General features: G+C 36.4%; 1 protein-coding gene across 8 annotated transcripts in view; it reads right to left on the minus strand.

Annotated features, from left to right (window-relative positions):
* Positions 1 to 3,356: 3,356 nt before the first annotated feature.
* NUDT12 (nudix (nucleoside diphosphate linked moiety X)-type motif 12) overlaps positions 3,357 to 15,854 on the minus strand; it is a 12,833-nt gene continuing 335 nt past the window's right edge. For 3 of the 8 annotated variants that reach the window (XM_005866433.2, XM_005866434.2, XM_014539879.1), the window contains exons 2-7: positions 13,209 to 13,420; positions 12,089 to 12,678; positions 9,731 to 9,898; positions 8,260 to 8,373; positions 5,365 to 5,564; positions 3,357 to 4,272 (exon numbers count right to left, since the gene is read on the minus strand). In XM_005866433.2, coding sequence (XP_005866495.1) covers positions 4,162 to 4,272; positions 5,365 to 5,564; positions 8,260 to 8,373; positions 9,731 to 9,898; positions 12,089 to 12,678; positions 13,209 to 13,414 — 1,389 coding nt within the window. In that variant the 5' untranslated portion in view covers positions 13,415 to 13,420 and the 3' untranslated portion in view covers positions 3,357 to 4,161. Of the gene's footprint in view, positions 4,273 to 5,364; positions 5,565 to 7,838; positions 7,982 to 8,259; positions 8,374 to 9,730; positions 9,899 to 12,088; positions 12,679 to 13,208; positions 13,421 to 15,036; positions 15,847 to 15,854 lie in introns of those variants that run through there. The other 5 variants (XM_014539880.1, XM_005866435.2, XM_005866437.2 and 2 more) reach the window with 3 other exon arrangements.

Below are 15,854 nucleotides of genomic sequence, written 5' to 3' on the forward strand. Positions count from 1 at the left end.
GAATTTCATGCACCAGGCCTCTAGTAGAATAATAAAAGCGTTATATGCTAATTAGACCAGGCGACCTTCGGGTCCTGGGTGTCAGAGGGAAGCTGGTGCCAGTAGACGGGGGAAGGAAGGTCTACTCTTGCACAAATTTCATGCATCCGGCCTTTAGTATATATATAACATTCAGAACCTAATAACGCTCTCATCCCTAATAAAATTTGCATTGTGGAAATTTTATTCTAAATAATAGATTTGTTTTATAGAACATTTCCCCCTAGTATTTTGCTATATACACATTAACAACACAGTTCAAGGATCAGTTCTATCTACTGTTTTCATATGATAGTTAATTTAGATTATTAAGAAATTTATACTTTCTCCTTCCATCTCATGGTCTCACCTCGGTTGTTCCATTCTTTTCTGTCCTTACTGATATTCCTTACCTGATCTTTAAAAGAGTTAGTCATTTTTCCAACTAAATAAAATATGTAGGCTTCTAATTCTTCTAGTCCTTCCTTGAACAATAAACAAATGAGAAATTCAAAATGCAAAGATTGGTAATATTGGACAAGTAATAAAACAGACATTAGACTAAATACATAACTTTAAATGTGAAGATAAATTATTGACATGTATATGTAGGTCAGTGTGTGTCAGACATACATACATATATATGACCCAACTTATACAATTAAAAAGATTTAAACAAAAAATTTAAGTCTTCCAATAGAATAACTTTTAAAAAGGTTTTTGTGCTTTTTATTTACATACTAGAGGCCCGGTGCACAAAAATTTGTGCCCTTGAGGGGTCCCTCAGCCCGGCCTGTGCCCTCTCGCAGTCTGGGACCCCTTGGGGGATGTCCACTTGCTGGCTTAGGCCCGCTCCCCGGGGGATTGGGCCTAAGCTGGCAGTCAGACATCCCTCTGGCAGCCCGGGAGCCCTTGAGGGATGTCCACTTGCTAGCGGGGAGCAGGCTGAAGCTGCAGTCGGACATCCTTAGCGCTGCTGAGGCGGGAGAGGCTCCTGCCATCACCGCTGTGCTGGCAGCTGGCTCTGTGGGAGCACACTGACCACCAGGGGGCATCTCCTGCATTGAGCATCTGCCCCCTGGTGGTCAGTGTGTGTCATAGTGACCAGTCATTCCCAGTTGTTCTGCTGTTAGGGTCAATTTGCATATTACCCTTTTATTATATAGGATTAAACAGATAATGACTAAAATTTGTTTTATTCCATATTTTACAGAAGACATCAAAACATTAAAAACCACACATAACACACAAAACAGAAAATAGATAAAAATTTTAATGTATTGTTACATTCATTTCCAGTAGAATATATTCTTGGCACTTGAACCGCTACCATTTTTTGGCTATTCCTTCTACTTAATGTAGCTATTCACCTCTCAGAGGTTAGCAATTTAAGAATAATTATTAAAACAATAATTTACTTAGATACTGATTTTCCCTGAGTACAGGATTAAATATCAAAAGTAAATTTATAACTATATTTTGTTGATAACTTTGTATTTTACTTTGCTATCCTATTATGGAAACCTGAAATTTTTTATGTAATCTTGGGACCTGTATGTATTAAAAGTACACTTGAAATAAAACTGAACCTTAAGTCATTATGCTTCATAATAATCAAGGCAAGTTATTTTCTAAGTATCAATGTAGTTCAGATTTTATTATGTACCTAAATGTCCTGTGTCTTAATTTTGTCAAAGTCCTGCTATCAATAAGTCTTCATCAATTACTAAGAAAACCATTGTTTAATCAGTAAAATAAAGTTTTATCTAATAAAATTATTTAAGTTAATAAATTTTAGTATCTAAAATGTTAATTAATAATATTTGGTAGACTAAATTTATTATCACCTGTTATTTTGATTCATCCTGCAAATACTTTTAGTAATAGTTTCTACTTCCTATTAGAGCAGAAACCTGCACTAGATTACACAGTATAGACTGTTGTAATTAAGTTACTTAATTGTAATTACAATTAATTGTATTAAAGTTATTTAAATTCACCTTTAATGATTAAATTCACTTTTTAGGATTTCTTTTACCTTATCTATAAAAGAAGGGCAATGAACTATATATATTATCCTTAAACTCTCTTCCAGCGCTAACATACTATACTATAGAGCCAAATTATATAAATTTATATATTTAAGCATTAGCTTTTAAGACAATTTCAAAACAGCCTTGTAAAATATAGTTCTATGTTGCAAAATTGTGAATTACTATAATTTATTTTCTCTAGAATCTTACTGATTCATTTCTAAGATATATTTATTTTACAAAGATTTCTTAGAATGTGATGACTTAAGGCCAAAATAAAAATGTTACATTTGCATTTAATAAAATGAGTAATGGTTATACAATTTTTGTTAATGCAGATACAACCCGTATCAGAAAATGCCATAAAGCCAGTATTTTTTAAAAATATGTAAAGCTATCTGACCTTTAAGGAATATTCCTTTCAAATATGTTTAATTTCAGTGAAAAAGCACAGAGTCCTGATTTGTCTTAAGACTTTGAGTAGAACAGATTAATTGATAGATTAATTTTAGATTTAAGGAGGAGGTCCCAGATAAAATAGTATGCTCTCACTTATTCTGATCACTAGTAGAGTTATCAAAATAGAAAATTCTTAACACTGATGAAATAGACTAGTAGCAGCACTGTAACTGTATCACTGCTAGAACAATGGAACCAGGAGAAAACAATTTATTACAATGGGAAGATGAGAAAAAGTCAGCTACTGATAACTGAAACTTTATGGTAATGGGAAGACTGAAAAAGCAAGCTCAAAACTCATTAAAATTATTTTGTCTAATTTCTCAAAAAAGATAAGACATAAAGTCAGTTTTTATTAAATACTAGAGGCCTGGTGCACGAATTTGTGCACGTTGAAAGGAACTGTGGGCCGTGAAGCTGCGGTGGGCACAGGGGCGGGTCTTGGCCCATCCTCGATGCCCCCGCCCGGCACCTCCCACTGTGGCCTCTGGTCCCATCTGCCAGCAGCCCTGCTCCTGCTGCTGCTGCTCCCATGCACTGAAGGTGCCAGCCCCGCTTGCACCCGCTGATAGCGGGGAGTGACTGGGGCTGGCGCCAGCAGTGGGTGCAAGCGGGTCTGGTGCCATCAGCGGGTGTGAGTGGCAGCTGCTGTCCTGATCGCCCCTCAGGAGTAGGGGGAGGTGGAGAAGCCCTCAGGGGTGATTGGGGCCAGCAGCTGCCGCTCGCACCCTTTGACGGTGCCGAGCAATTGGGACTGGTGCTGGGTGTCAGCAGTGGGTGCAAGTGGCAGCTCTGGTGCCGGCAGTAGGTGTGAGAGGCGGCTGCCGGCTCTGGTTGGCCCTCAGGAGCAGGGGGAGGTGGAGAAGCCCTGAAGGGCGATCGGGGCCGGCAGCTGCCACTCGCACCCGCTGATGGCACTGAGTGACGGCACTGAGTGATCGGGGCAGTGTGTGGGAACAAAGAATTTTCAGTAACCACCAGAGGCTCACCCCAATGACAGCAGCTGGCGCCCCACCCTTGTCTGGCTCACCTGCTCCACCATCCCATCGCAGTCAACAACTGCCATGTTCTGCGCTCTGCCGCCTGCTGCCGATGCCCACCATGTTCCATGCGCGCCCCCTGGTGGACAGCTCACTTCATAGTGACTGATTGTTTGGTATTCCACCATTCGGTCTATTTGCATATTAGTGTTTTATATATATAGATGCACATCTATTTGAGATTTAAATCTGATATTTGAGAATTCCTTTAGAATATGTTTAATTTCAGTGTTGGGTCTTTAATGTCTGGTCTAATGCTTACAAGAGTTTAGGTTACTTACATTTTTAAAACATACTTCTTTACAACATGGTTTCTCTTATTAGAAATATGGTTTTGTGAGATAAAATTATGGAGCACAACCAAAAGAACCCAAAAAAAACTCTTTACAGAAGGATGATCGAGATTTAACAAAATCTGAGGCAATGTTGTAATTTATAAAGTTAAGAATTCTGTGGTTAAGATGAAAAGTACACTTTGAAAATATTTTAGACACCCAATATGATATTTTGTATTGTGACATTCTAAAGAGCAGTGAATATTTCTAATATCATGTGATGAAATAAGTAGTATTAGAAATCAATTAGTACTCAGTCAAAGTCTAGTTATTGATTTAGAGATTGGGGTTCATTCCAATCCAGTGTTTGATTAACTGATGTGCAATCGCTCGGCTTGGTGGCACGAAGAATGCCTGCTGCTTCCCTTTGGTCAGAACATCCACAACCTAAAATATACATAATAAAATGTATTAGGATTTCAACACTCTCATACTTAAATATTATTTCTATGCTTATACAATTCAACTTAAATGTGAGAACTTTTATAGTGAATAACAACAGTAGAAAGTGATTGACATCTATATTCACCATGCAAAATTTAGTACAGCATCTTTAGTTGCTTCAATGAGTTTGTGATTCAATTTTTAAAATATTCGAGAAAATAAGGTCATGAAAAAGCTAAGTATATGCTCCACACTTATTTTCAAAGTAAAGTCAACTTTTGGAATAGGTTCCATTTTACAAAATTCTGAAAAAAAATTCTAATGTCTACTTTTGGAGGTTGAGCAAATCAATTTTATTTAGACATAGTCAGAAGGATTTCAGGTGTTCAATACTGAAGTATATCCATTTGTTTTCTATACAAATACTCTGGGTTATACAAAACACAGCCAAGTAATTTATCTCTCATTATAATACTTAATGGTGTTTCAAAAAGTTCTTGTGAGTTTTTTCATTCTTATCCTTAAGTATATTTTAAACTGAACAAGAATTTTTCACAGATTTTAAGCTTTTTATACTACTAGAGGCCTGATGCACGATATTCCTACACGGGCAGAGGCCCCGCCCGCCACTGTGGCCAGGGGCCTCTGCCGTCTCTGCCTCGGCCCCCGCCCGCTGCAGCTTTGTCAGGAAGGAAGCATGTCCAGTCTAATTAGCATATTATGCTTTTATTATTATAGATTATTATAGATTTTTTGAGAGAAAACTGTTTTAAAGCTATAAATTAAAATACAAAATGTCTAAAAACAATATTCCTGTTTTTCATCTCTGAAATAATGGTTACCTATTTTAAGTCCATTAAAAGGTATTAATCCAAAGGAATGGCATTTGATTAGAAAATGGCACAGAATCAGCATTACTAGAAGAATCTCAGAGAATGACTTAACATAGGACACATTGATTACACTGTAATCCATGCATGATGAGAGGCCTCAGCCATTCATTCAACTTGCTGAAAACAAGTATCTTTGCTGCATGCTTAAACCGATACAGTCAGAGAACAATCAATAGAAGAAGGAAATTAAATTGAACTTTACCTGTTCTCTAGTGAACCAGCGGGCATCCTCTATTTCATTCTTGTCAACTTTAATTTCTGTAGACACTGCCACAGCTAAGCAACCGATCATTAAGGAAGAGGGCATTGGCCATGGTTGACAAGAGACATACTGAACATGGCCAACTTTGACACCACTTTCCTCTTCTACTTCTCTCCGAACAGCATCTTCTATTGTCTCCCCTAATCAAATGGGGCAAAAGAACAAGTAGCTGATGAACATGCCCTGGACATATTGTGCTAGGATGGTTCAAACATTTGGAAATCACTTTGGACAGAAACCTAGTTCAAAGGATCAGAAAGCAGAAACCTAAAACTAGATTGGAGTTCAAGAAAACATTATTTCTTAAAGTTTATGACCACATACAAAATCAAAATACCAACAAACTTTTCATTTCTTAAAGGTCCAAATTTTTAGTTACATTAAAAAAATAATAACATATACAACTATCTAGCACCTACGTTTGGCTAAACACTGTAAACATTTTATATATTATTTCATTAATATATTATCACTAAATAGTTATAAATTGTAACTATTTTTTAATGGCTAGTCTTTTCCTCACTAAAATCTTCCAACTCTTTTTTCTTATGCTGTCAATTATTACAGATAACTGTTTTCAAAATAGTTAGAAAGCACATAACACTAAAAGTTTAAAAACAACAGTAAGTGAAATTCAGCATTTTTCTTTTAAAATTATTATTTTCCTCTAGATCAGCGATTTTCAACCGGTGTGCTGCAAGAATTTTTAAAACGTGCAATACATGACTATTTAGTTAGGGGCACTGACCTCTTTTCCCTTAGGCTGTCAAGTGAAACATGACAACAGCCAACACAACAATAGCTGACCGATGTGAATGCCCTGTCTTGAACAATAAATATACAAGTCATATAACAGAGGTGCATATTATTGGTCATATTGCATAATAAGGTTCAGCATTATTGGTTAATTCTTTGTACCAGAAATCCTTATATACTATATACAAATTAAGGCACCTGATTTTTTAAAAAGTCACTTAGGAGCAAAAAAGATAGGTAGCTACTATTATACTTTTGTAAATCAATCAAGAGTATACATATTTTATTTGTCAGATTGGCAAAAAATATATTTTATGTGGGCTGCAGAATTTTGGTAATTAGTCTGTGTGTGCCATGAGATGAAAAAGGCTGAAAATCACTGCTCTAGATGACTGTTGAGTCAGCTTTGATAAAATAAAATGATGCCTATAAATGTACTTTATATTTTGAATTTTTGGAATTGAAAATTAGGATAGAGGGAATGGTTTCTAAGTTAAGTTTATCTGGAAGTTTAGAAATATTGTGCTATTTAAATATAGCTTTTTTTTTAAACTAATACATTTCCTATATTGAAATTAATTTATATTCACAGAAAACAGTGAAAAGATGAGTCATTGACTAGCATAAGATATTTGCAAGACCATAACTAAATAAAGATTAGCATACAATACATATTTTAAAACTCCTAAAATCAATAAGAAAAAAGGATAAACAACCCAAAACAAAAATAGGCAAACAACATAAACATGTACAACTCAGGAGTAAAGAAAACTGGGTGCCTATTATACATTTGGAAAGGATACTCCATCAGCAGGGAAATAAAAATGAAAAATACAGTGACACACTATTTCATATCCACCAGAATGACAAATTAAAAATTTGAAAACTCTAATTTGGTGTAGATTTGGAATAACCGAACATTTCTTGTACCGCTAAAAGGAATGTAAATTAGCCGGGACACTGTAGAGAGCAACTTGGCAATAACTACAAAGGTTAAGATGCTGATATCCTACGATCTAACAATGATACTCTCAGGTATATACTCTAGATAACTCTTGCAAATGTGTACAAGGAGTGGTATAAAAATATTAATGGCAGTGTTGCTTGCAATAGCAAGAGCTTTGAAATAACTGTCCAACAGCACAATAAATAAACTGCAGGATATTCATAAATGGAATACTACACAGCAGTGAAAAAAGTAATCCAGAGCTATGAGAAGCAGCAGAGTGATTAAGATCATGGACTCAGAGACAACTGCCCAGTTTTAACTCCCTGCCCTATCACTTACTACCTGCTTGATTTGGGGCAAGTTATTCAGTCCCTGTGCCTTTGTGCTCCATCTATAAAACTGCTGAGGATCATATGATTTAATACACGGAAAGCCTTGGGAACAGAGTGTGGCTCTAATATATATTTATTACTATTATTATCTAGTAATGCAGATTAATATTGGAAGTTTGAGGTTAAACGTATTAACAGATATATTCATTCATTTATTCTGCAAATATTTATTGAACTCCTACTATGTAAGAGGCACTGCTTTAAGGGTTTGGGACACACCAATGAATAAAACAAAGTCCCTGCCCTTATGGAACTTACTTTCTGGTAAAAGCAGATAAATAGAGATAGACAAATAGATACATACAAAAATACATACATACAAACATACCATGTTAGGTGGTGATGAGTGCTATAGCAAAAAAACTGGCAGGATAACAGGAATTGTGAATGCAGGCTATGGGGCTAAGGAATGCATTTGGGGCCATCAGGGAAGACATATTTGAAAAGATGACAGCTGGGTCTAGCACAGAAGGAAGTGAGGTGTAAATCATGCTGATATCTTGGGTAACAGAAATATATGAAAGATATATGAAAGAGCAAGTATTGAATTTTTAAAACACAAAATTATTCCATTAGTAAAAACAAAAGTATCATTTAAAATACAAAGAAAATATATAAACATAACGATTTTATTCAATAATTTATCAAAGATTATTTCTCAAATGCTGCCTAAAATATTTATTTGGAAATTATATGTTAAATAAAAATCATTACAAAAATTATTTTTAAAAAGCTTACCAGGTTCAATAAATCCAGCAAGGCAAGTAAACATGCCTGGAGGAAATCTTTTCTGCCTGCCTAAAAGACATTTGGTCCCATCTGGATGAATAACTTGCATGATTACTACTGGATCTATTAAAAAAAAATTGGATGTATGAATAACAGGAAAAAATAATTTCCACTCATTCTGTATATACAGTCACTGTCTAGTAGGATAATTAAAAGGTATATCTACTGTAAGAACAAGACTTGTCTAGTTACAAGAGATTGTTTCTTTCTACCTAATGACAGTATTTTAGGGAAGTTATATAGAATACTGTCAATAAGGTAAAAGATCAATTTTGTCCTCATTTTAATAACATTTATTGTGTACTTATGGCATGCTAGGCATATTTTTTAAAAAAATATATTTTTATTGATTTCAGAGAGGAAGGGAGAGGGAGACATCAATGATGAGAGAGAATCATTGATTGACTGCCTCCTGCATGCCCCCTACTAGGGATTGAGGCCGCAACCCAGGCATGTACCCTTGATGGGAATCGAACTTGGGACCCTTCAGTCCACAGGCTGACACTCTATCCACTGAGCCAAACGAGCTAGGGCTCTTATTTTTTTTATAAGAAAAAAGTGTGAGTAGATAATACATGGCATGAATAAAATTCAAATTTTACCATAGTAAATGTAGTGGATTTTCCTTTCCCTTCCATCCTAATCCGTAATAAAATGTTTTTAAAAGCTAAGGTAGTTCTGTGATTACATTTAAGCTAATAAAAATACATATACATATAAATTAAATACAGTCATGTCTCTGGACATCACTAATGTAGTGAATTATCCTCTCTATATCATGACTGAGATCCAGGAATCAGATGTAAAAGGTTCCCAAGCAGTAAAATAGATGTCACTATGCCATGCACTTTACTTACTCCTAGGAGACCTCTTTAGGTGTTGCTTACTTAGTCTGTCTATTCTTTTTCACAGTTTGATAGGGCTGGGCTATCAGATTTCTAAATCAACAGCAGTCTCAAAGCAATTAGGAGCAGAGAAAGTATAGGCAGATACCAGCAGTTATGAGAAGCTAGCTCCAGACTGTACTGCTTGGGTGATGCCTCAAACAGGTACTAAATTGTTGGGGCTTCTTTTTTGGTGTCTCTCAACTAAGTGGACCCAGATTGGTGGGCTTTTGAAATCGTGTATCTCAACACATCAAATTCATACTGATTAAGAAATGGCTAATTATGTAACCCAGAGTTAAGAAATGGCTAATTATGTACAATGAGTTAAGAAATGGCTAATTATGTACAATGTCCTTTACTTAAAATTCATGAAAGTATGCAGTAACTTAATACTTATAGACTTAATGGTTACATTAAACATGCTTTTAACAAAAAGGTTAACCCCTCAGCAACTGAAAATCTCGTCTTTCTAGAATGTCTTATTCCTCAAGATTCCAGATGGCTGAGATTTCACTGTAAAAGAAAAGGCTTACCAACTCTTGGATATGATGTATTGTGAACGCCATGGAGGCTAGGGCAGCCTTCTTTTAAGCATACTCTTTTATATCCACCTTCTTCAATTTTAGTTGCACTTCCACAGGTTGGGCAGAACTTGTATCTACTGTGCCAGGCAAGAACGGATCTTGCTTGAGCTACAACTCCTTTTTGAGAAAAACAAAAAGTTTTAATTCTGTGAAAAATTATAGACAAATTAATCACAAGTAAAATACTCCTGAATCATAATAAAGACATCTGGTATAAATGTTCTTAAGTCATAATATACTTCTGAATAGCGGTGTGATCAAGAGTTTAGTACTCCTATTTTGATGATGTGTACATTTTTTAAAGTAAAAGATTTAATTCTACATATGACAAATGAAAATTAGATTTAACTTTAATTTGAACTAAGAAAATATAACTCATATAAGATAGATGTACTAACATCCATCTTACACACTGTATTAGCTCAGACTTTTACTACAGATGATTTTGAAATTTTGGATATACAAGGTGTATAGTGACTCTACAAATAGTAACTTTATAATGGAGACTTCTCTAAAAATACATTACAAAGGCTGTTCCTAACTTGGACTTGAACTAAAAAAGGCAATATTACAAACTGTTGGTACCCATCTCTACCTTGGTGACTGACTAAGCCCCTACTGGTCCATGTCACTGTGGAACCTATCCTGTTTACACCTAACATTTAAAAAATAATGCTGTTTACAACTTTCATATCCTTGGAAGGGCCTTCCCCATTACCTAAGGCAGTGGTTGGCAAACCGCGGCTCTCGAGCCACATGCAACTCTTTGGCCCCGTGGCATGGGCCACGAAGTTTCAATCGCACTGTACGTGCGCGCCCGCACGTGGTATTTTGTGGAAGAGCCACACTCAAGGGGCCAGTTTGCTGACCACTGACCTAAGGGAAGGGGAACACTGACAAGTGACCCCTTCATCACCTCCCATTAACTCCTCATTCTATCATAATCTAGCTTCTTTCCTTCCACACCACTGATACTCCTCTTGTCAAAGTCACCAAAACCTTCATTCTCTCCAAATCAAAGATCTTTTAAAAAAACACAAAAACTCTGTCTTTGTCTTACTCATATTCTCAACGGCATTCAATCCATTTGACCAGTACCTCCAAAAAATACTCTGCTCTCATGGTTTCCACTTTTGATGGCTCCTCTCTTTCTACCTGACCTTTAAATTGAGAGGCATTGAGGTATGATTCTGAGATTCTCTTTCTTACTTGCTCTCAACTCGAAGTAATCTCAGTAGTTTCCTGGGATTCAAAAACCATCTTTGTGTTGATGACTCCCATATGGGTATCACCAGTTCAGGCCTCTCCTCTCCTCTTTCCAGATTCTAATATCCTCTAAAATTTAGCATGCTTAAAACTAGTATCTTGATTTACTTACTTTAACTCTCTCCTGCTTCCCTTGTTCTACTCATCATCCTATATTATTTTATTTAAAAAATAGTATCACTACTTACCAAATTATTAAAGTCTCAAGCCTAGCAGTTGTTCCTTATCTTTTCCTTCATTATTATATACTCTATCCTCATTCCAATAAGTACTGTTAATTTTCTCTCAAAAATATATCTTGAATGTACCTCCTTTACACCATCTCTAATATTATTACCTTAATTTAGGTCATAGTCCAAGTTACTATCATCTCCCTCTCACTTATAATAGTCTCAACATACTGATAAAGCCCTATCAGTCCTACCGCCATAGTATCTCAAACTCTCTCTCTCTCCTGCCACTCTACTAATCCAAGCCAATCAAATATCTTACCTGGGATGCAGTAATTGCTAATCACCTCACAACAAGACTCCTGACTTCCATACTTAATTGCCTACAATTCATGATCTACAAAGCAGCCAAAGTGAGAGTTTTTTTTTTTTTTCTTTTCTTAAACATAGGTTTAGGTCAGGTTATAATATTTAAATGAATTCAGACTAACATCCCTAGGTTCTTATCATGACTTGAAAGGCCCCACATGAACTGGCATACCCAGCAACAGAAAAAACGAAATAGTCCAAGTCTTTGGCATCATGCTCATTGTACACCAGGTGCTCACTGTTCACTGAAGAATCAAATGAAACCATCATGCTTTAGGGTTAATTCTGGGGAAATCTGTCTTGGTTGATTAAGACTGCTGTAACTGCCCAGGAGAGTAGTCCCCTAGGGTGAGAGCTTTACAAGGTTTCTAATGAAGATATAGCTTAATTTCATTGCTTACTGAAAAAAGCATGCCCCTAGAAACTGTAGATACATACAACTCCAATAGAGTTCCAAAGACCAGATTATCATTAATACAAGTATAGAGTGTTCACTTCTTACCAGCTTCATTTTCTTTCAATTGCAGAAGAGCTGGCATTGGAGGATGAAGAAAATAACAATTTTCATGTCTTTGCTTAAATTCTTCAGCAGCAACAGGATCTATACCTAGAGCAAACCAGGCAACCAACCCATCTTCTTCTTCTCTTGGGACTTCCCCAGTATAATTAAGTAACTCTTTTTTCATTTCAAGTTCTACTCCAAGGAAAATCAAGGTGATTTTTTCAGGCTGAGCCAAATAATCCTTTATATCTGTGTAGTTCAGCTGACAAAGCCTGACTTCTGGCTGTTGGGAACTTTCTTTGTTGCCACCCAGAGTAACCAAGGGATTTAAATCTGAGAAAAGTATATAAACTGTGGCTGGATGGCTTTCTTTAGCTAGTAGCCAGTCAGAATTATTTCTTTTTTCACTTTTCCGGTCCAACAGCGTTTTGCCAAAATAATTTTCACATTCTTCTACTTCATTGGTTAGGAACCAAGGCTTCTTTCCACCTTTATTATTAGCTAGTAAGTTAGCTATATGCTTGTAACCCCAAAATTTAGCAATATCCAGTGCAGTCTGCCTTGATTTGTTGACAATGGATCTGTCACACCTATAGATAAAAGGAAAAATATAATAGGAAACAAATGTTTTCTTCAGTATTTACTTAATATTTTCAGATGCATATTATAGTTCTTTATTTAATGCTTACATAGATTTTTTTCATTTATTACATAATTTACAAGTGGGAAGGTTAAAAGAAATAATCATAAATGATGAAAAGTTATAGATAGTGGATATTTCAATTTTCTGGAGAATTATAAAATTAAAAAGCAGTATGTGCTATGAGATATTAAAATTTTACAATAGTAGTCATTGTGGGTAAATTCACATTTTCTGTTTTGGAAAAAATATTAGATTAACTCCTAAGTTTGCTTTGCTATTAAGAATGAAAAGTTAACTCATCAGTAAAGTTACAAGCTTTTAGTTAGAAATTATGCTACATTTTTATATCACAAAACTGATCAATGAGTTATTTACATGTCCGATGATATAAATAATGGCTACAAGAAAATTTTGAAAAGATGTAACCCAGAAATTAAACCATATAATCCTTCAGGTGATATAGCCTCAAATGTTTACCCTTTCTCAAGTAGAAGTTGGACAACATCTGGGTGCCCATTCCTTGCAGCATACATTAAAGCAGTCCAGCCATTTTCAGAAGTTTCATTGAGTAGAGATGGAGAATGACTGAGTATTACTGTTAACCTGGCAATATCTCCTTCTGCAGCTGAATAGTGAAATTGAGAAACTATTTCTTGCTTTGGATTTCTTTTTATAGAAGACATTTCTTCCTTAAAAAAAGGAAAATAGAAAAAAAAACTCATTTGCAATTGCTCTTCATATCAACAATTGAACATTATCTGAGTGCTGATATAATTAGAATAATTATGGTCTCTAAAACATAATTAGCAAAAGGTAATTAGCAGTCAACTGTCATCACAGCATACATTTCAAAATTGTCATCAGTTGGGAATTTTAAATATGATTCAACATGAGGGATATATACATAACATACAGATCTTTGGTAATACAGATGAGGGGGGCCATATCCTTGGGAGAGGGACCAGGTACAGCTTTACAAAGAGAAGCAGGTATTTGAAGTAGACCAGACATACTTCAATGGGAGGAGGGCTTAAAGCAGATAGAAGTAAAGGCAGAAGTTTTTAGCAGATGACAAGTAGTATTTCCCTTAGATTTGCAGGTACCAGAAACAGGTTCCTATCCTCAGAGAAATTAAGAACCTTTAACAAATTATTAAAAAGCTAAGTTTCTCATGAAAACCATGTATTGCTTTTCCTTGCACAATTCTGCAATCTATCTGGAATTGATTTTTGTTTAAGGTGTGAGGTAAGGGTTAACATACATTTTTATCTCATAGAATAACCCATATGACTTGGCCTCATTCTTGAAATTACTATCTTATCCTTTTGTACTACAGTATTATCTTTGTCATAAATCAGGTGACCATATTTTTTTTTATTAGACAGTATTCTAATGGTCACTTTGTCTACCCTTGAATCACAGAAACTTTTTAAACCCTTAACTTTGTCTGCTTTGTCACACTGCTGTTTCAGTAAGAAAAAAAAAATATAAAAAAATAATTGTTTCATATCTTAATAAATGTTGCCTAAACATGGGTTAAATGTGGTAGGGCACAAACTGAGCTATTTTTTGGTGGAAATGGTTCATGTTTCAGTTGGCTATGAATTCCTCAAAGTACCTTTTTTTTAATGTGCATTTTTTTTCTATGAAATGCAGTTAATATTTGGGTTTCTACTATTCTAAGCAATAGATATTTATGCTAAAACAGTGGTTCTCAACCTTCCTAATGCTGCTTTAATACAGTTCCTCATGTTGTGGTGAGCCCCAATTTCATTGTTACAAATTGAACATAATTAAAGCATAGTGATTAATCACAAAACAATATGTAATTATATATGTGTTTTCCGATGGTCTTAGGCGACCCCTGTGAAAGGGTCGTTCGACCCCCGAAGGGGTCGCGACCCACAGGTTGAGAACCACTGTGCTAAAAGAAGGAAAGGTTAGAATCCAAATTTTTTGAAAACAGTTGTCTTTAGAGTTCTGACACTACAAATATGGCAGACTAATTTTATAGTATGAGTAGGGGGAAAATGGACGAGAGAGTAACTTTATTTTTGTTTAACTTTCTTGTTTGTATCTTTGTACTACTTATAAGTAAGTAGGTAAAAACTATAAATAGGTGAAATATAGTCACAGGAATGTAAACATTTGAATAAAACCTAATAATGAAAGTCTGTTTATAACTTAATTGAGAGTGACTTCGGTATTAGAAAACAATTTACTTTAGATTTAGTTTAAAATTTACCTGACCATTGTCTTCATATTGAGCTTTCTAAATGCTTTAAAAATATTCTAATAGACACACCTTTTAAGGACTTTGTTTTGAAGCACTGCTATGTACAGACTGATGTGTCCTCTCCCTTCTACATCGCCTTTCTCTTAAATTTCCTTGCTGTAAAATCTCAGCATATGGGTCCTTTAGTTAGGTTTGCTGTGAGCTATATTTCACTCCCCCCCTCCCCACAGGCCGCTCCAAGGGGCTGCAAAACTGTCCTCCAAAGCACAGCCCCGCTCAGCAGCCCTGGCGCGAGGCTCACGGCAGCACATGTTTTCAGGAGAAAGGCTTTGAAAACGCACACGTTCCCCCTTAGCTTCAGGGCATGAAAGCGACCAAGAAATAGCGCCCTTATTCATCCCGTTTACTTTCCGGTCTCACTGACAGGTCCTCCATGGGGTACGGCTTGGAAGGCAGGGCGGGTGACTCAGTTCCCTAAATGCTGTCCCCGCTCCCGGAGGGGGGCACGGGCTGTTCTGAGAGGCCATCTAACAGAATCGCAGGTTTCACTGGTCTTAGAGTTGATCCAAACCAACACCCACTGTTTCTGACATTGCTAACTCGGGCCATGGCTCGCCCGCGGTCCGTGGGTCAGGGGAGGCAGGGCGGCCCTCCAATGGGGCTCTGTCCCCATCACCCACCGCTCCCCACCCGACCCCCTTCCCGGCACCCAGGGCGGCCCTTTAACCAGCGGGCGCCACCCACGCCGGTCTCTTCAGAGGGTCCAATGCCCGAAACAGTTGATTTTCTCGCCACTACTGTGAGCGTCCTTTTAATGTGAAACCAAATCGAGGCAGCGTTTCCTTTCACCGCTTCAGAGACCGGGCTGGGAAGGCCCCCAGGGGCCC

The sequence above is a fragment of the Myotis brandtii genome, unplaced genomic scaffold, assembly GCF_000412655.1.
Source record: "Myotis brandtii unplaced genomic scaffold, ASM41265v1 scaffold230, whole genome shotgun sequence".
In the NCBI taxonomy this organism is placed as follows: Eukaryota; Metazoa; Chordata; class Mammalia; order Chiroptera; family Vespertilionidae; genus Myotis; species Myotis brandtii.